At 33.7% G+C, this 22388-nt stretch overlaps 1 protein-coding gene across 7 annotated transcripts in view; it reads right to left on the bottom strand.

Moving 5' to 3' along the window:
* LOC131804702 (trichohyalin-like) overlaps positions 1-22388 on the bottom strand; it is a 292229-nt gene that overhangs the window by 60055 nt on the left and 209786 nt on the right. Inside the window, exon 9 of one of the 7 annotated variants that reach the window (XM_059127776.1) lies at positions 16548-18029. The exons of the other annotated variants lie outside the window; for them this stretch is intronic. Within the exon in view, the coding sequence (XP_058983759.1) occupies positions 16548-18029 (1482 nt within the window). The remainder of the gene's footprint in view (positions 1-16547; positions 18030-22388) is intronic. 7 annotated transcript variants of the gene reach the window in all.

Here is a 22388-nt window from a genome sequence, read left to right as displayed (position 1 = left end):
TTTCAAAGTACTGGCTTCTAGTCGGAATTATCAAGATTTAGTTCATTTGCGCCGATGTTAGACATTTGGTGCACAGTAAACCTAATAATGGAGACAGATATATAAGGGAGCTATATCTTAATCTGATCCGATTAAATATAACGGAAGTATTTTTGACCTCCATAAGTTATCTGGTACCAAATATAATACCGAAGTGCATATTACGCATGTGAAGGGCTTAAAATCAAAAATCGGATGAAACATCTATATGGGAGCTATAGTTTTTTTCTGAATTTTGATTATATCTTAAAATTTTATGTACTTGCTTCTAGGCTGAATACGGTCGGATTTGCCAAAATTCAGGTCATTTGGACTGATATTAACCATTTGGTGCACAATTAACCCGAAATCGGTTGAATATATATATGGGAGCTATATTTAAATTTCAACCCATTCTCACCAATTTCAATAGGGTTCGTCCTTGGGCCAAACAAATATTGTTTGAAAATTTTCATCCTAATCGGATAATAATTGCGATCTGCATTTTGTTTACAAAAATACATGGACAGACGGACTGATATGCATAACTCCACTCCGAAAGTGATTCTATGAAGATCCTCAAAAGTAACTTTGGAACTATCTCGTTTCCTTCTACATGTTACAAACAAATGCACAAAGACATAATACCCTTACAACTATGTGGTGTAGGGTATATAATAGTTAAAAACTAAAATTATTTGCCGTTCCGAAGAAAGGTCGCGTCTTTTCTCGTTAAAATTTAACACCATCAACATTGAACGAAATTTATTTTTTTTATGAATTTATACTAAATTGAACTAGGACAGGTACTATGTGGGCTAAAGGAACTAGATGAATCTAAGAACTGGATATACACTGGTGGCCAAAACTAAAGCAACTGCAATTACAAGGAGAATGAATGCCCTGTAACTCATTTAAAAATTAAGAAAATGAGAAAGTTTTTCTTGTCTTAAATTAGGCACTTTATTCACTTTTTAAAACCCCAAAACAAAAAACCAAAATTAATTTTTATATAAAAAATAATGTATGGTAAATTCAATTAACCCGATTTTGGCGTGGACAAAACAAAAGCAACTTTGTTGTATATTCATATAACCGCTGCAATTTCAGTTGTTTTTACTGTGATATTTATCGCTTTTTGCTTCCTTCGACAATTTTGCTTGTTATAAATCCATTTTGAGAAGTTTTTTTACAAAACCATGTGTTTTTCTTCTCGTTTTTTTAAGTACTACCCAAAAAAAATTTAAAAATGGCTAGAAGCAAATACAGCACCAGCAACAGCAAATTATCACTATGAAGACAACACATCAAAGAAAATGATTTCCGAGAAATATTTCATAAATATTTATGTGATTTCATAATTATTTCTGTATACTAAGTCGGTTTTTTGAAACTGGATCAGTAGTAACAGTCTATAACAGATGAAGGCCGTGAAAAACTTCAGCCCGTACTGATCCACAAATTGTGAGAGAAATAAAAAAACAACCATTGGTGAGAGAGCAATCATTGGATATAAGCTCGAGATCAGTGCGTAGACGAGTAGTGGCAGCTGTTCTGCATGCCCGTAAGACATCAAAAAAAAAAAAATCATTTATATCTGAAAAAAGGCTCAGACGTGAAAAATTTTACGATGAGAAGACCAAAAAATGAAGGACTCATGCCGCAGTGTTGCAAAGGTACAGTGAAGCGTGGCGCTGTTTTTTTTTTTTCTATGGACTTGGGCCTATTCATGAATTAAAGGAAGTTATGGATCGGTTTGTTTACAAAGATGTGTTGGACATCACGTTGTTCCCTTACACTGAGTAAAATATTTGGCTCATTTGGGTGTTTCAGCATGACAATGATCCCAAACTTGCATCAAAACTTTTCTAATATTGGTTGCGGGAGTCAAAAATTGATGTTTTGTCATGGACGGCACAATCACCTGACCTAAACTCCATAGAAAACCTTTGGAGTATCGTAGACAGGAAGATCAATCGAGTTTCGGAAAGAAATAAGCACAACATTTTCTAAAGAATTCGGGGTGCCTGGGAAAGCATACCCAAGGATCAATTTGAGCGTGTTATGGATTCAATGCCTCGTAGGTGTGCAGCTGCTATCAAGAATAATGGTTAATCTATCGACTACTAGCCAAAATTTAATTATTTTAAAATAAAAAAATTAAAAGTTGCTTTAGTTTTGACCAAGCAAAACTTGGGTCATTTTAGTTTCCCACATATTATTTTTCGTTCCCAATTATTTTTGAATTTTTATTTTTAGTTTCTTAAAAGTGAATTAAACCCCTCATTTAAAACTGGAAAAATAATTACGATTTGTTTATTTTTGTAAAAGTTACAGGACATTTATTGTCTTTGCGATTTTAGTTGCTTTAGTTTTGGCCACCAGTGTAGTTCCTATCGTTCCTCTGAACTAATTCCTTCTGTACCAACACAACTCTAATTCTCAAAGGTTTATTTCAATGGATTTTGAGCCCATTTACTATAATTTAAAATCTGTTCACTCATTTTGGGGTCAGCCTGTACATGTGTAATATAATGTGTGTATTAATTATTTATGCAATTATGAAATTATTTTTTAGTAATAAGTAATAATTTGAATTAAATCAGCAAATCAAAGTGTGTACATAAGTTATGTTCGACTATCTTTGAAGTGTCACACATGATTGGATGGGTCGCTTTGTCCTTTGTTTTACATGGTTATGAATGTATATGTGTATGAACTTGGTAGTTGTTGTAATTAAATAGTTTTAACTACATTGTTGTTGGTATTTGAGTTGAGGTGTGTGTCTGTATATTTATATAAATGCAAATACAACACATGATTTTCTGGTTGTTATTGTTGTTGTTCTTCTCTTTAAGTATATACTTGTATTTGTTTGAATAATATAATAATAATAATAGTATTAAATATGTATTGTTTATTTCTTCAAGTATAGTTTTGTATTAAATATATGTTTTGTTGTATGTAAGTGTATAGTATATTATATATAAATATATATGTATATATAAATAAAAAGTTAAGAATATAAATTGTATTAGTATATATATATATATAAGTATGTGTATATAGAGTCTATGTATATGTAGGTAATTTAGTAGGCTATTTTAATGATTATATATAGGGGGCTGCATGGGGGTTTGTAGTATATATGTATAAGAAATGTTTGTATGTTTGGGGAGTTGTATACAAAGTTGGGTATTTGAGTAAGTGTTTCGGTTTCTTATATTTTTTAACATATTTGTTTTGTAGTTATTTTTGTTTAGTATTTTCTAAGTTTTATGTGGTATGAAATGCTAAGAGGAATTAATTAGGGAGAGGAGACTCTAATGTTTCTAGTAATACAGTTTCTCATTTGGTGGAATTTTGTTGTTGTTGTTGTTATTTTATATATTTTGTTCTTTTCCTGTAAGTTATCCTTCCCTTATTTTGAATATTTTGTCGTTGTAACCGTTCATAATGATGGTGTCGATGATGATGATAAAGATGCCGTTACTTCTTTGTGGGTGATGATAAATGGCGAATTAATGTGAGGGTTATTGATTTTTGATGCGAGATATGAGCCGGCAGTATTTCGAGAGTAGTAATTCTTGTAGGTTTTTTCAAAGTAACATACATATATTTTTTATTTTGTAAAATATCTTCGTGAGTTCTATCGTGGCAATTTAGCTGATTAGAATTAAAAAAAATAAAAAAAAGATTTTCTTCTTGGATACGATATTGCTCATTTACTGAAGGAGCATAAGAAAAGTTTGTTTTACACCAGGTGGGGTTATTCTGTAAGAATAATTGTATCAAACGACAAAAATATACCTTCTATTGCTTTTTCGTATCTATTTTCGCAAATATGGCATCACCCAAAGTACGGTGATTATAATCACAAATATTTTGCGTTAACAGAATAACGTGGTAGAAGAATACTGATAGTCGCAACGAAACAGAACAATGAACTGTGAACCCAAATTTGCAATTGAAGATTTTAAATGAAAATCTAAGGCAGTTCGAAGACCCATTTGATTATATGGTCCAATACATTGATTTGGCCAAGGGACAATTGCAGAGTTGCAAAGCAAAACACCATACATAGTATGGAGGGTATATTAATTAAGTAACTCCTCGAAATAAGCATTAGATCCCAAAAACTTTGCAAACAATTTTCTTTCATACAATATATGAAGAAACCTATATTTTTTATTAGTGTATAGGGTGCTTGAACTAGCCGTAGAACAAACGTTTTTATTGTTTTTATTTATTTAACAAAATAATAGCATTTATTCTAAAACTGAGCAAATTTCTATGCAAAAGCTAAACTCGTACAGCTTACATTTACACGGCAACCCTGTTTCCAACTGCGTCCAACTTCACGCAATTGTTGGAGAGTGTATTTGGGGAAGACCCTAAAAGCTAATTTATCACAAATTTCCACGTGTTCTGTAATTTACTGACCTAAATTTAAAAAAAAAAAAATAAATAAAAAATGGGAAGACAATGAGGACAAACCACTGTTGAAGTGAGAAATTTAGTAATTAAATATTATAAAAACCATAAGTTGTAAAGTGAAATATCTGAGATTGTTAATAGAATACGATCTACAGTTCAGTACAGGGTTGCCCATATTCGACGGACCCATCTGGCAACGCCATAACTTTTGACAGAGATGTCACATCGCTTAATGACAAATCGCATTTGAAGCGTCAGTCCAAGCAGATTTTTACCATGAACCAATACACGCCACGCGAGCGCTCTGAAATAGTTGAAATTTACATTCAACAGAAGAAGTCAATTGTGAAAACTCAACGTGCTTTTAAAAGATTAAAAAAAATGTGAGAAGTGCGCCTTCTAAGAACATCATTTTCGACTGGTAAGGCTCTTTCTAATCCGAAGAGGCCATATAAAAGTCGACCAAGGCGATCGGCCGAGAATATCGCTGCCGTACGAGCCAGTGTTGAGAGGTCCCCAAAAACGCCGTTCTCAGCAGTTGGGCATGGCTCGGTCCACTTTACAACGGATTATTCGCATTGATTTGCATTTGTTCCCGTACAAATTTCAATTGACGCAAAGAATGTTGCCTGCGGACAAGCCTCGTCGATTGGAATGGCCCCAAAGAGTCATGGGTCCGTCGAATATGGGCAACCCTGTACATCATAAAACGGTTCAAAGCAGATGGTTGTGTAGAAAATAAATCAGAAACGGCAAATAATAAAATATTTACCTCGAGTGATCAGAAGTATATTCTACGGAAGATCAAAAAGGATCCATTGTTGAGTGCACCGAAGCTCGCAAAAATTGCTGAAAAGGATTTAGGAAAAGTATGTTGCCCTCAAATGATAAGAAATAAATTGCATAAGTCTAATTACAATGGAAGAAGAGCTAGACATAAACCTCTAATCAGCCAGCGAAATAAAGAAGTAAGATTGGAAGAATGTGCTGTTCACGGACGAGAGCAAATTCAAACTTTTTGGTTCAGATGGCAGATCTTATGTATGGAGAAAGGCAAATGAAGGGCTCCTTGCCAAAAATATGAAGCCTACAGTGAAGCACGGTGGTCGGTCAGTAATGGTGTGGGGTTCATTTTCAGCCTCTGGACCTGGTGTATTGCATTTTATTGAAGGTATTATTAATCTGACTATGTACCTGAACATTTTGAAGGAAAGTTTGCCACTCTGTAAGGAAAAGCTCGGTCTTATGTATGGAGATAAGCAAAGTATGGATAATGCCAAAAAAATATTAAGCCTACAGTGAAGCACGGTGGTGGTGGTTCATTTTCAGCTTCTGGACCTAGTGTATTGCATTTTATTGAGGGTATTATAAATCAGACTATGAAAGAAAGTTTGCCACTCTGTGAGGAAAAGCTCGGCGTTGGCGAAGATTATTATTTGTATCAAGACAATGATCCGAAACACAAGGCATATAAAGTGCGGTCATGGCTGCTTTATAATTGTCCCCACGTCATGGATACACCAGCCCAGAATCCACACATAAACCCCATAGAAAATTTATGGAGCTATCTCAATGGAAAAATCCGCCAGCATTCCATATCTTGCTAAGAAAGATTTGAAGAAAGCTTTGTTGGAAGAATGACAAAAAATTGAACTTGAAATTGAGCGTTTGCCGAACACTTGTTAAAAGTATGCCAAACAGGCCACAGGTGATGAAAAAGTAAAGGAATGCACACAAAATATTAATGTCTAGAAATACTTTAAATTATACGAAGTGAACGAGTTTGGCTTTGGCATTGAAATATGCTCTCTTTTAATATTTAAATGAATTAAAATGTTATGTTTTTTTGCTTTATAAATTATTAAAAAAACATTTTTTGTATTTTTTTTTTTGGAGGTTAAAAAAAATAAAAAAAATTCTTTACCTATACGAGTTTCGCTAGGAGCTACTCTTGATCAGCATAAGTTTCTATGTCGATTTAGCCATGTTCGTCCATCTGTGGAAAACACTATAGCTTCCGAATGAAATTAAGTAAATTGATAAAATTTCGTTGATTCCATTATAAATACGTAGAATGTTGCAAATGAACTATATAGGTCCACATTTTGATGGACCAAGTTTTTTTTTCTTGATTTTTCAATTCTTTCTATTAATTTTTGGCTGAAAGAAAAACCCTACAAGAATTACTATTTTTTTTTTTAATGTAAATATTTTTTGATGAGAATGATTGATGCTTGATTTTTTTTTACATTATTCCAATAAATATTTGTTGTTGTTATATTTTTTTATATTTATAATTTGGTGTTGAAGAGTATTTATGATAAACTTTAGCATAGTTGAACATAGTTTTTAGTTTCTTTTTTGTGTTTAGGGAGCACTACAAAGCACAGATAGGTATAAAAATCAACCATTTTTCATTATTGTTTTCGATCGATTCAAATATAAATTACTATTAATTTCTTTGTTTGTTTAATATTAAGTTTAACAACTACATTAACATAAAACACAATTAAATTAAATTTCAAGTTACTGGATTAAGGAGTAGTCTTGTATGATGGGGAAAAACACATGTTTTTTTTTTTTTTTTTACAAGAAAAGGCTTTCATAATACTTCGAGTTTTTTTTTTTTTTGTTTTGGTTTTGAAACTAAACACAGAATTTACAATTCATCTAAGGACATTGGTATGGTAGAGGAGGTTTTTGAGTTTATAACTAATTGTTTTATTTTTTTGTTTTTTCTTTTATTTATTTTCAATAATAATACTTGCTAATAATACATACACATTGCTGCTAGTTTATATTTGTTAATATCTATTTTTGTTATTTTTTTAACATTTCGTTACATATTATAATATATATTTAATATTTTAATTATTGAATCTTTATTAATTACTTTTAAATTATAATTGACCTTCTTTTCTAATTGATCACACTCTATTTTATGGTTTTTTATATATATTATAATAATACATTATACCTACATAAAGATATTTGTTTTGTTTTAGAAAAATAAAAATAACTAAAAAATGTTTTTTTATGTTATTTAAAAGTTTACATAAATTATAAGGAAAGTATTGAAAATTTATTTTATTTGTGTTTATAAAATAACAAGTTAAAAAGCATCAGTCAGTTTTGCCGACAGATGTATAACCTCTGCCAATGTTAGATTATTTAAAAATATTTTGAAGCTGTTATGATTATTTAAATTGTTGATTCTCTATGAAGTAGGGTCCGAAGGAATGAACAAAAATTTCTATTTCTTTCAGTCCTATTTGAACTATATTGGGTACTTCCTTGACTTTATATGAGATATGTGATAATTTTGTGAAAATATTGAAATGTGAGTGATTTACCAGATATAGTTGACCAAAGCATTCAATTTTCATACTTCATCCATTACAGATAAAACCAGTAACGACAATCTTAAAGTCGGGCCGGGACGACTTTATGGACCCTACACCACTTTGCTAATTTAGTAGAGCTCCACATAACAATTAAAAGTTTTTTTATGGGAGAATTCAATCATACACGCTATGATTATAATTATAATTTAAAGTTCAAAAGATTAAATATGCCGGAGCATTTGTATCTTTTAAATTCGGACTTGTATTGTCCATTTGATATATATGGAAGCTATATCCAAATCCGAACCGATCTCGATAAAATTTAGCAAAGATATTTCTGAGCTGTATTTGATATATTTCCCCAAATATTGTTGTTACAGAGTGCATATTTCAGCTGCGGAGGACTAAAATAACAAATAGGATGAACAATATATATTGGAGCTATAGCTATATCCGATTTCGATCAAATTTGGCATACTTATTTTCAGCCCTAATTTGGTTGTATGTGCGAAATTCCATACTATTCGGGCTGATATTACACGTTTGGTGCACAATAAAAGGCAAATCGGACGAAGATATATATGGGAGTTATATCTAAATTTTTACCGATTATCTCCAATTTCAATAGGGTTCGTCTTTGGGCCAAACAAATGATTTGTGCAAAATTTCATTGTTTACAAAAATACATGGACAGACGGACGGACATGCATAAATCGACTCAGAATGTGATTCTATGCAGATCAAGAAAAAGGAACTGTGGGTCTATCTCGTTTCCTTTTGCCTGTTACAAACAAATGCACAAAGACATAATACCCTGATCACCTTGTAGTGTAGGGTATAAATATTGGAAGGTGGACAAAATTTTAAAAAGATCGAACATTTATATCCAATTTTATGCGAAATCATAAATTCCATAGTCATCTTAGGTTTCTGGTTGAGAGAAATATTTACCTGTAAAGATTCGCTGACTTGTTTCACAAATTAAGACATATAAGAGTATTGTGACCCTTTGTGGGTGAGATACCCTTTGTGGGTGTTAAAGTTCGACACGTTCTACCACAACTTCCCAATTCCCGTCAATCATGGATGCTGATTGGCACACTGGCATCTCCTCTACAACTCCCTTGGCGGCGACCGTAGTGAGCGGATCGCCCTAGGAATTGGTTTTTGTCGGTTTGCTCTCATTGGAAGTAGTTGTAGATGTAATAAGAGACAAGGGATCCTCTGCGAACCTCACCGAACCTCTGCGTTCACTTGTCTGTATTTATATGTGTATTATAGATAGACATGAGATCCTTGTTGATCACATAGGACATCTACGTTCATTTGTCTACTAGAAACGAAAGCGTAAACACACAGGCCTCTGTCGCCACCCCATTTACTGAAGCAATAACTCTGGGCAGTTCTTGTTATTCGTGTGAAATTCGAAGACTGTTGGATTCTTATTTCGCTTTCCTTGAGTGTTTTGCTTTTAAAATGTTGAACCCTATGTGGTGGAGGTACCAAAAAGAATAGTGCGATCTCTACCATTTTTATAATAGATCTTGTGTTGATGAAAATATTGAGATGTACAAAGTCTGAATGGAATCGGATGTTCATTTCGCGTTTTAAGAGCTTTATGGATATTCAGAAAGTTGACCCTTTGTGGGAGTGTTAGCAGAAGGAGTGGTCCTATATATTCCATCTTCACAGCAGATCTTGTTTTAATAGGAATAATGGGATGTGTGAAATATGAAGAGAACCGGATGCTTATTTCGGATTTAATGATCGTTTTGTTTATTCAAAACTTTGAGGTACTTGTGGGGGAGGTACTTGATGGAGTGGACCGATATTGTCCATTCCCGCATCTGACTTTGCACTGACACAGCTATTACGATTTGCGGATTACCCTTTCTCTTTCTGTGCAATAAAATATTTTTTGAAATGTTGTTGAGAAGTACCAGTAGGAGTGGACCGATATTGCCCATTTTCGAACTCGATTTAAGTATGATAATAATATTACGATGCACCAAGTTTGGACCATATCGGGTACTGCCTTCGAGAGTTATCGTGCGCACCAGCCAGCAGAAAGACCGGCGGACGGACACAGCTAGATCGACTCCAAATGTCCCGAAATGGATTTGGTCCAAAGAGACAACTTATAACAATTTATGTCCTTGAGCAATTAAGAATTGCGGATAATACGAATATATAACAGTTGACCCGAGGGTTAAAATACTTCAAAAATTACAAGATTGATACGACGGTCTTATAGTGTGTTTGCCTATAAATATTATCGGGATTAAAAGTACGTTTACACATACTAGATAGATCGTTATCAATTCAGTTGCGTGTACGTCAAATAATATCGAATCTCAAATCCAGCGAATTTCATTTGACGTATACGCGTACGCCGTCATTGCTTAATCCGGATATATTTAGAGATATTTCATTCTTTTTTTTTTTAATATTAGTATTGACATTCTTTATTTATAAACACAAATAAAACAAAGTTTATAGATATTTTTTTAATTAAATATGTAGGAATAAAAATATTTAGGCTTAACATATTATTGCGATTTTTTAATACATAGTACAAATAAATGTTTGAAAATAATAATAAAAAATATTTATTTTTTTGCAATAAAAAAAAACATAAAATTATATAACTGTTTGCAGGGACCTAGTTCTACACACATATTTTTTATTTGTTTCACTTTTTTTAGATTCTTATTTTATTAACTCTTTTTTGTCCATATAGGGGAAGAGAAAGAGGTTTTTAATTTTGGTTATTTGCAGTTTCTCGTCTAAAGTTTTCGTCAATTACATTGCTGGGGAATATAAGGTTTTGCTTTTATTTTTTGGTATCAAGGTTTTGATTTAATAAATCGTTTAAAGCAAACTTAGTTGTTTCCTTTGTTTTTTTTTTTTTTTTTCGTTTTAATAGTTGCACTAATTTTGATTTGAAATAAAGTTTTTGTCTATTAACAAAATATAGAAAAAAATACCTAAACGAAATCTTTGGTTTATTGTAAATTATATTTACAGTCTTTAGTTGTAACGTTACGATGACCATGGAGGAAGGTTGGTGAGATGAACATCGGATTGCCTTTATTGTCATAGTTGGAGTGTTTAGGAAGGAATGTTGTACCTTGAGATAGACGTTATCTACTTGTTCTTAAGTGTATATGGCAGTGTTCAATAGATTTTATAGCCTTAGTTTAATACTGAGTATTTTTTTAGTGGATCACAACATAGAATGGCAGTTAAAAAATTAAGTTTTATTTTTCTATATTCTCACTCACATTTATATTTCGTAGAAAAAAATAAAACGTTTCAGGGTGACATATCACAAAAGATAAACTATATTAAATATGTTAACGTGGGAACCGTTATTGTTGACTGTTGTAAATGTCATCACTCCACTTATGTTTTGTAATCTATGTAATTAAGCCTTGAATAAAAAAAAACATCCGTATAAAAGGCTTATAGACTCAAAATGGAATTCCAATCCAAAGATGATACACTGGCTATTCTAAAGCATAATTAGACCTTTTATAACATACCCATCGGTAGTCTGGTGGACAGCTATGGATAAAAAATGTAATACTAAAATATTACAGAAAGTCCAACGACTGTGCTGCCTAAGCATTAGCGGTGCAATAATGACAACACCAACTAGGCCTCTAGAGACAATTGTATATGTAAACCCAATAGACTTTTAGATAAGGTATGAAGCGACCGTCGAGTTCATAATACTCAAGGCAACGGATGAGTGAAAAAATAAAAGCCACGTGTCATACCATCCAAAATGTTTACGGGTAACAATGAGAGAGTCGATGGAAAATATTGTAGCGGACCGGATGAAACATTGATTCCTACCTGAGACTCCTATCCTATCCTATTACAAATGCCTAATTGAAACTGGTGCTAAGAGGAGAGATCTGGACTGGGACTTTTTTTATTGAAAAACCATTTCCCGATTATAATACGATCCTAGTGCCAACAGGAGATCAGCTTCTATGACATCCAAGACAGTAAAATTAAAAACTGCATTGGAATGTATGTATTCTAAATACGGCTCAGTACGCATTATATGGGTACTAGGCCATAGCCGTTATATTGGGGTCTTTACGAGGACGTGGTCCTGCATAGGCAACATTTGTCATAAGCCATTACAATATTCAAATACGAAACTTGAAAAAAATACGGAGAGAAATGTAGCTAAAAATCATCAAAATACCGAATGTAGGGAAGTACCGTTTGATAGGCTGTAGTACTGATACATGGGGCTGCATAGACAATTTTCTGTCATAGATTGTAATTCCCATTACGAACTATAAACACGAAATTTGAAACAACTCCGGTGAATAATGTCCCTAAAATCGGAAAAATGTCAAAAATGGGTGGAGGGGGGGGGGAGGGGGGTACGTTTATATATGGGCTATACGAAGCCGTGGGCCTGCTTTATCATTTTTTTTGTCGTAGACTATAGTACCCATTACGAATTCTAAACACGAAATTTGCAACAACTCCGGTTAATAATGTCGTTAAAATCATCAATCAATCAAAAAACTGAATAATAAGAGGTACTTTTCCAGGGGGTTAATTGCCTAGAAAGAACTTCTAGTATTGATTTTAAGAAAATTCCATTGAAAATTTTAGCTAAAATCATTAAAATACCGAATTTAGGGAGGTACCGTTGTATGGGGGAATATACGATATTGGGGACTTATATAGACAATACTCTTCCAGGGGATAAAGTACTTAGAAGGAACTCCTTTTATGGATCTTCAGGCAATGTCATTGAAAAAATTGACTACAATCATCAAAATACCGGATATCGGTTGGTGGGTGGAGAGGGTTTTGTGTAGTTATGTGGGGCTGCATCAACGCTTGGGAACATTGATATATCAAAAAATTTTAAAATTTTCAAAAATAAATAGATTTTTATAAGTATATGCATTTTTCAAGAATTTTTACAAATTTAAATAATTTTTCATTCAACATTTTCAATTCGAAAATTGGTTTGACAGTTCATTGTCCCAGCAGCTGTGACGATGCGTCTACCTATATTTTTCTACCATGTAGGAGGGTATAAAAATGTATATTTCCTATTAAAGATATGGTGACATCGAAATTAGAAAGAGCTGATTCAACTACCGCCGTCAATAATTTCGATCCGACTCCACAGTTTGATTGATGAATAGAATTGTGACCAAGTAAGGTATAAGTAAAAAAATGTACATCATATGTACATCCACCATACTATTGAGCGCCGACTTAGTCGGGGAGGGGGCCGATACAAATAATATATTAGACATTTTATATTAATTATTGTATTTATTTGTCAACGTACAACAATGGTATTATTACACTCCGTCCACGACAATATGGCAACTTTGGCGATCTACACGAATGATACAACATGGTTATGAAATCGGCTAAAATGCTTAGAAAAAACGTCTGCTATTGTTACGACTTTTAAAAAAAGATTTGTTGTTACATATATAGAATAGGCTGGCTGCTTGTTCTATGTTTTTTTTTTGTTTATTTGTTGTTTATTTGTTTAAGATTCACATTATACAGTAGAATGCAAGAAATAAAGTATTTGTTGTTCTTGTTGTTTTAGGCACTAATTGGAATATTTGCAAAAATATTTCAAATATTACGACGAGTTGTTTGTCTGTTTGTTTTTTTTGTTTTGTTTTGTTGTCCTTAAATAGCATAATTATAATAATAAACATGGCGACGAAAGTGGCATATTGTAATTTATTGATAATTTCTTCATCTGCTTTGTTTTGTTTAAATATTTTGTTTTTGTATAAATTTCCCTAACAAAAATGTACTTTTACTCTCGTTTGGCATATTTTTCTGTTTCGGTTTTTGTTTTAAAATTTAGTAAAGAAATGCTTTATTTTTGTCATTTAGTTTAGCTCTCACTTTTGTTGGTTTATGTTTTTATTCTTTTGTTTTCCTAAACTGGTGTTGTTGAAGGGGGGAAGGGTGAATAAATATCGTGTTGGTTTGTGGGGGAGCGGGGTAATGGTAGTAGTAGCTTATATCAGGAATCCTTGGTATGGCTTTGTTTTCGTTTTAAATGCATTTTAATGATTCAAGAAAAAAAACACAGAATTATTAGTCATTTGTATTTTTAAAATATAGAGCATATAATGATATAGATATATGGGAAACAAATTAAAATATATATATATATATGTATACATGTATATTAAAAAAATTATAAATAATTATGTTTAATTAAATGTTATTTAGACTACAACAAGAAATCAATTCGTTTGTTAGAAATTCCTTTGGTATTTAAGTGAGTATTTTATTCGATTTTGTTATATTTTTGTTTGTTGAATAGGAATATTTAAAGAAAAAGAAGCTTTACAGATCGAAGAGTAACTCTATTCGTTTCGTGTCTTGCGTCGATGACATTCGCAGAAAGAATATTGCTTGCTCTCTTTTGTGGAAGTGAGCGGGAGATAGACGGAGTTTGGCATTAACATACTCAGATTCCCATGAGAGTAGTATAAACTCTCATCGGTCGTTAGATGGCGATCCAGGGATGGAAAATCTAAATTCGAAATTGAAATTAGAGTAAATTTTTATTTTCCTAAACAAATTGAGAAACTCAAATGATTAAATACAACAATATAAAAATTGCTGACGATTTTCTCTACAAGTTGTTTAATTGAAAAATGTTTTCAATAAGCTTTCTTTCAAATGTCCTTAGCCAAAAACAAAAGTTTAAAAGCTGTATTATTTATAGAAGTCTGGTCTTTTGTTCAATAAATAGTTCTGGACCATACAAGAAGTAATGCAGGCCATAGGAATGAACATATTTGAAACCCTGAAAGCTTTCAGAGGGCTCCTATGTGAATCAGGATTTTACAAAGCCTTAATCTTAAAAAAAAACTTTAGAGGCATCTTATTTTTGCACGAGCATTAAGGATAGTTTGACTTTTGAAGCTTGGCTATAATTGAAAACTTTTTAAAAGTATGCTTTCTAGAAAGACATAATGTCCTCTATCTATAGAAGAACTTTTGAAGAGGGAATCGTGGTTTAGTTTTCTCATCTTTTTATAGATGACCTTATGATGCCCTTGTTTTTTTTTTAAAAGTTTTGGATTTTGTAAAAGTTGTTGTTAATAACAAATTCTGTTTAGGAGCTTTTAATGATCCTCCAGCTTTAGAAGAGTCTTTAACGAGGGAATCGTATCGAATCGAATTTTACTCTACTTTTCATAGATTATTTATCAACATTTCTGCAGAGCAACTTTTAACGATCCTGTAGCTATAGAGGAGCTTCTCAAGGTAATATATCTGTAGAGCACCTTTTAAAATAGCTCTATCTGTAGAGAAGCTTTTAAAGGTTATCTAAATTCAGTTGAGCTTTTTAGAGATTCTTTATCTGTAGATAAGCTTTTAAAGTTTCTCTAGCCTTAGATTAGCTTTTAACGGTCCTCTATCTATAGATGAGCTTTCAGAGCTATTCCAGCTGTATAGGAATTTACAAAGATCATTCAGCTGTAGAGAAGCTTCTACATATCCTTCACCTGTAGAGCGGTCTTTGAAGATTCTCTGTCTTAAGAAGAACTTTTAAAGGTCCTCCAGCCATAGAGAACCATTTAAAGGTCCTCTATTATGTTGAGGAGCTTTTGCGCATTTTTCTACCTTTATTATCTCAATTTGTAAGGAATCTTCAAATCAAAAAATGTGGAATTTATTTTACATTATTTTACATTGAAAAATGTGGAATTTATTTTACAAGAAGAAGCATTAGGCAACATTTTATATTAAAAACGTTTGCGTGTCTTCTATCTTTAAGATAGTGATGGAAGGTATCATCTATATGACCGAGTGTTCAATTGCTTCAATGTATAAATGGGGATGCGAAGGTTTCACAGCTAAACTAGCTTTGAAAAGTCGTACATGTATTGATTACACTGTTTATGCATTCTACAGAAGAGCTTTCCGCAAGTTTTACAGAAACTTTTACGAGTCCCCTATTATAGAGGATTTTTTCTATCTGCGGAGAAGATTAAAAAGCTTTCAATCTTTCCAAGAAATTGTTGAAAATATTTTATCAGCTCATATGATAACTTCTATTTTCTACTTGCAGATAGAGAAAACCTTTTAGATTTAATGTTGTCACATAAATCCAAAAGTTAAGAGATCTAAAGGGGGGGAGGGGGGTTTGAAAAGGACAATTCATAAAGCTAAAAACATTTTGCTGTTTTTCCATCGATAGATGAATGGAGAGAGGTTTACTTAAAAATTCTGATTTTTATTTACTTCTTAAAATTCAGATTTCCCATCCCTGCTACATTCTCTCCCTTTTGATTCTTTGATCACTTCTCCTCTCTTTGCGCAAGCATTCGAATAAATGTCAGAGAGAAAGAGAGAGACTTTTCTCTGCGACTCTGTTTCGAAACCCTGTGATAAACACTTCTTTTTTGATGATGTTTCTCTCTTTTGCACTCTCTTGGTTTTTGGTTTGGTTTTGGTTTTTTTGTATTTTCTTTGAATATGGACAGTAGTATTTGAATTAAGCAATAATTTTGGTTTTCAATTGAAGCCATTGTTTTTTCTTTGGTTTTCTTTTTTTGTTTTTGCAAATTTTTGTAGAATATTTCTTTTTTGTTTTTCTTTTATTGCACAATTTTCTTCTCAATTTGAATTTTTTTGTTGCGATTTTTTCTATTTAGCTTTCTCTTAAGAATCTAAAGATAGCGTATCTACGTCAAATTTAAAACTTACTTGGCGTTTATGCTCTTGTGGCAGTTTTGGATAATCTAAATCTAGTTTCGAATATGGTGACAGATGATGCTGATGATGTGAGTGATGTGGTGTTGTCGAATATGAATGATGTGGTTGTGGGTGGTGGTGTTGCTGTTGTTGGCCTAACGTGCTCGGATGGTGCAGATGTGTGTGGTGGTGCGTGGGTGGATACAACATGGCGTCGTGATAGGCCGCCGAGCCGGTTAGTCCTGTCGCAGCCCCACCACCCATTGAACTGCGCACATCATGCAATGCACTGCTGGTCAGCGTGGCCGGGAATGGCGCCGTGGTGCTGGCCAATGCCGCCAGGGGATGCGTTTGCAAATGATTCTGTTGCTGATGTATGTGAAATTGATGATCCGGATTCAGTTGCTGCTGCACCGAGGCATGGATGTGAGCTGCTGAGGGATGTGCACTAACGGGCAATTGATGCTGTTGATGGGCATAATGATGCGTACCGGCGAATTGCTGTTGGATATTTTGGGCCAGCATCTGCTGGTAGGCCGAGGATTGCTGTTGCTGGGCAGCGGCAGCGGCGACGGCGGCTTGTTGCTGCTGTTGATAGAGTTGCGAAATGGCGGGATTTGAAGCGTGCAAAGAGGACATTAAGTTGCGCTGCTGCAGTAGACTTTGCAGATTGTAGGGCGACAGATCTGAGGGATTCGTATAGAGATTGTGGCCACCGTACTGGCTACCAGTCGTGGTCATGTAATTACTGCTACTCAGCGGGTATTGCTTGCTGCCGCCACCTAACGGATAATTCAGATAGTTCAGATTCGATACGGAATAGGCGGGTCTGAGACGCGATGCACCGACCGCCGTTTGCATTTGCGAGGGCGCAGGCGGCGGTGGCGGCTGTGCCTGGCCATACTGTTGGAAGTACATGTTCGGTTGCGACGAGAAACTCGCGGACATTTGCATTAGATTATCGTTCAGATAGGGCGGCGAGGTATCTCCCGGATGCAAAGTAGGATAGCTAGATACCACACGACCCGGATAGTGCGATAGGGGCGTCACCGTTTGGGCGGCAGCCTGCTGGGCCTGTTGTAGGCGGGCCTGTTGCGTCAGTATCTGTGACGATCTGGAAATTGACTTGTGGGCCTCGTTGAGCAAATTCAAAATATTCGAGGAGGAAGACTGGTGTATGGGGGCGGGACCCAACGGCTGTTGATAGCCATAGTAATCGTTCATCATTGAGGCCGAGGGCAGGCCAGCAATGCTATAACGCCGACGACGTATAGGCGAGGTCTGACCATAACCGCCATATGCGCCAATGCCTGCTGCCGCCGCTGCCAGTGTAGGATCATAGAGGTAGCCCGTTGACGTCGAGGGACCATACATGTCATAGCAAGGCAAATTGGCGGCAGCACCCGCCACGCCGCTGCCGTAACCACCTGTGTAATATTGTCCTATAATATCTGGTAATGGTGGGCTTCCAGCAGGTGGATAATTACCGTACATCTGAAATGGTCGATTTGAAATTGGTTTTTGGTTTTGTGGGTGCTTGGTTTGGTTTTATGATTTTTTTTTGTTTTTTTTTCTGAGGGGAGGAATTTGTTTTTGCTTTCTCTTTTTGTTGTTATTTTTTTATTATTGTTGCGTTGTTTATTTATTTAGTGAAAAAAATGTTTAACTGAATTTTAGAGAGAGAGAAAAGAGAGTGATGCGGTAACTTTTTCATTTGGTTTTCAATATCGACCTCTCTGTTTGTGAAAAGAAGATTTTCGTTTATTCTGAAGATTTCATTTTGATTGTGGTTTTGGTATTCATTATTTTATTGTTGTTAGATTTTGAAATACAAAACACACACACACATACAGAATTGAACACAAAGAGAAAAAAAATATTTCAATTGGCTACACAGTGCTACAAAATTAAATTAAAAATAAACGAAGATGTATTTGCGTAAAGTGACCTAGCCGACAATGTAGGAGCTATTGGTAGCTCTGCCTCAATATAGGGTGACATGTAAAAATGTTGATACATAGGAGGTTTTTACTTAACTTTTGGACTATAACAACTGCATTGGTTTCAAAGATTTAAGGGCTTGTTAATATATGATGCTACAAAAAGTGAACTCGAAAGAAAATCACCACTTCTCAGAGTATTTTTTAAAATTGAATAAAAATCTAAAAATTGAAAACTATGCAAGGAATGGCTGTTAAATTTTGTTGTCATAGAAAAACAGACCATCAATTTTAAATTTGATACAATTTAAAGGAAGGTACACTCGTTCTCTTGGGTAAAACGTCATTACATAATAACTGTGTACGATAACCCAATAATTTGAACAAATTATTACGAAATGTTGTTCGATAAACGAACGAGAGTCCAGCAAATGGAAGTGAGTAAAGAGAACAATATTGACAGTTCAGCTATTGAGAATATGTAAATTGTTACTTGAAACAATTCCGGTGAATAATTTCGCTTAAATCACCAAAATACCGAAAATAGGGAGGTACAATTATATGGGGGCTATACCAAAACGTGGACCTACATGGCCCATTTTCCTGTAGACATAATATACATTTGAGTAAAATTTATCAACCTACTTCATTTCGTTCGGAAGCTAGAGCGATTTCCACAGACGTTCAATTGACATAGAAATTTGTGCTGATCAAGAATATTTTACCTATCAAGGTGTTACAAACGGAATGACAAACTTAATGTACCCTCCATTCTAAGGTGGAGGGTATAAAAAGTTTCTAAAAATGACTTGATTTTTCAAGTTTTTGTTTTTAGAACAGTGTTGGCATTTTTGTTGGGGATACCGTATTTTTTGTTGATCCAAAATAGTTTGGCTTAATTCCATAATTGTTGTTTTTTAACCTTTATTTGCTAGTGGAGAAAGATGGGAATGTTTACCAGGGAGTAAGGCAGGGAATACCAATGTTTCGCAGGGAATACATTTTTTCCCTTATTTTTTTGTCTGGGACATTTTTCCCAGCAGTTGTTTTGTTGTCACATTTTTCATCGGAATTGTATCAAATTTGGTATTTGAAGTTCGTGATACTATTTCCTGTGACAGAAAATTGTTGCGCAGATCCACGTCTTTGTATAGCCCCCATATACCGGTACCTCTCATTATTCGGAATTTTGATGATTTGAGCTATATTTTTTAACAGAATTATCTTGAACTTGATATTTGGAGTTTGTTAAAAGCATTGCCCTCCCTGACAGATAATTGACTGTGAAGTAACACATGATATTCGGAATTTTAAAAAAGGTTCGCAACATTTTGCGAAGGTTCTTTTTAAAATTGTGCATATTCCTTCCAATTGGTGGAGGGTATTAAAGATTCGACCTGGCTGAACTTAACTTCTTTTGTGATTGTTCTTTTTCAGGATATGTTCATCATATGGACGAGATAACGGAGGAGATTCCACTAATTTAACGCTATAATCTAGAGATATAAGAGTTTTAAGGAGGATATTTTGAACGTAAGGACCTTTCGTGAAATGTCAACTCCACCGACTTCCATTGGGGTGATTCGCTTGTTTCCTACCACCAGTAGTCCCCCTCTAGGTTTAGTTGCAAAATTCTAAAATCAAATTACAAAAATATCTTTCGGTTGTCAGAACACTCCCAACAATTTGGAGATTTGGATTCTCCATACAACTCAAATGTCAAAATGACGAAAATGTCAAAATCAACCAAAACGACAACAAACCACACCACGCCGTATCCTTCTAGTTATTATTATGTTAAGTTTTTATTAATAATTTGTTTCTTTCTTTTCAGCTTTTTTTCAGTTATAGCACCCCCCCCCCCCCCCCCTCTTGATGAAATGCAGGAAACAGCAAACTGTCTCGATGGAAGTGAGAAATTTGGTAATTAAACATTACAAAAACCATAAATCACTAAGTGAGATATCTGGGATTGTTAGTAGAAGCCGATCTACAGTTCAGTTCAAAACAGATGGATGTGTAGAAAATAAGTCAAAAACGGCAAATAATAAAATATTTACCTTGAGGGATGAGGAGTATATTTTACGGCAGATCAATTTTTGAGTGCACCGAAGCTCGCAAAAATTGCTGAAAAGGATTTGGGAAAGGTATGTTGCGCTCAAACAATAATAAATATACTGCAAATTCGATTTACAATGGAAGAAGAGCTACACATAAATCTCTAATCAGCAAGCGAAATCAAGAAGTAAGATTTCGATTTGCCCAAGAGCACATATCAAAAGATTTTTTCATTTTGGAAGAATGTGCTGTTCACGGACGAGAGCAAATTCAATCTTTTTGTTTGAGATGGAGAAACTCAAAAAATATTAAGCCTACAGTGAAGCACGGTGGTGGGTAAGTAATGGTGTGGAGTTCATTTTCAGCTTCTGGACCTAGTGTATTGCATTTTATTAAGGGTATTATGGATCAGGCTATGAACCTTAACATTTTGAAAGAAAGTTTGCCACTCTGTAAGGGATAGTTCGGCCTTGGCGAAGATTATTATTTTTATCAAGACAATGATCCGAAACTCAAGACTTATAAAATGCGGTCATGGCAGAGTCCAGACATAAACCCCATAGAGAATTTATGAAGCTATCTCGATGGAAAAATTCGCCAGCATACATACTAAAGAAGATTTGAAGAAGGCTTTGTTGGAAGAATGGCAAAAAATTGAACTTGAAATTAAGCTCTTGCGAAAAACTGGTTGAAAGTATGCCAAATAGGCTACAAATTGTAAAAAAAGTAAAGGAATGCATACAAAATATTAATGTCTAGAAATACTTTAAATTACACGAAGTGTACGAGTTTGGCATTGAAATATGATCTCTTTTAAAGTTTATTATTTTTCTTATTTGGTTAATAGCTTGGCTTAAGGTCATTAAAAAACTATGTTTTTATTTTTGAATTTTTCCTTTTTTATTCATCCAATATTTCGATTTCCTCCGAAATGTTAAGTTTTTTTGCTCTGTAAATTATTTATAAACTACTAATGCAAAAAATATATAAATTTTGATTTTTGAAAAAATTGTAGGAGTTTCGTTTGGAGCTACTGTATGCTTTTCATAGCCAAATGTATTGGGATTAGGCCTGATAGCAGAATATAGGTAGTCGCATCGACACAGCTGCTGGGACAATGAATTGTCAAACCGATTTTGATATTGAAAATCGTGAATGAAAAATTATTGAAATTTGTAAAAATTGTTAAAAAATACAATCATTACAAATACATATCGTATAAGAAAATATATAAACATCGACTTATTTTTGACAAAGCACTTAAAAAATGTTGACATATCAATGTTCCCAAGCGTTGATGCATCTACCTGTATTCTTCTATCATGGGATTAGGCAATTATCATGTTGACCCAGATAAGGACTTGTATGTAAACGTACTTTAACATATTATTTAGTTTGTAAGAATTGGGATATTCCCCAAAAAGAATTGTTCCAATTTATACTTTTATTGGTGGGGGGCGGGGCTTTTAATCAATAATGTTTTATATACAATTTAATATTCGAAAAACTATATGTAAACAATTTGAAAATATTTTCAAATAAAAGTATATACGAATTGTGTAATTCGTATCATTTAATTTTTTTGTCTATTACAAAATGAATATAAAGAATCTAACGAATGTTCTATTTTACTACACATTTACTGAACCAAGTTTGGCGTTAACCTCACTTTTCAATGGGGTGAGTATTGAATTCTACAGACTACATTTTCGACTGGGCCACTTTACGAGTATGAAGTATTTTTTTTTTTTGAACAAAATAAGATAATTCAAACTTAGATTAATTATTAAAAACTAGTACTTGTAAATTACAATAACCCAAAATATATGAATAAAACTAAACAAAAACAAAACAT

Source organism: Musca domestica, unplaced genomic scaffold, assembly GCF_030504385.1.
Source record: "Musca domestica strain aabys unplaced genomic scaffold, Musca_domestica.polishedcontigs.V.1.1 48, whole genome shotgun sequence".
In the NCBI taxonomy this organism is placed as follows: Eukaryota; Metazoa; Arthropoda; class Insecta; order Diptera; family Muscidae; genus Musca; species Musca domestica.
Note: the sequence above shows the minus strand (reverse complement) of the source record. Positions and strands in the feature narration are given on the sequence as shown.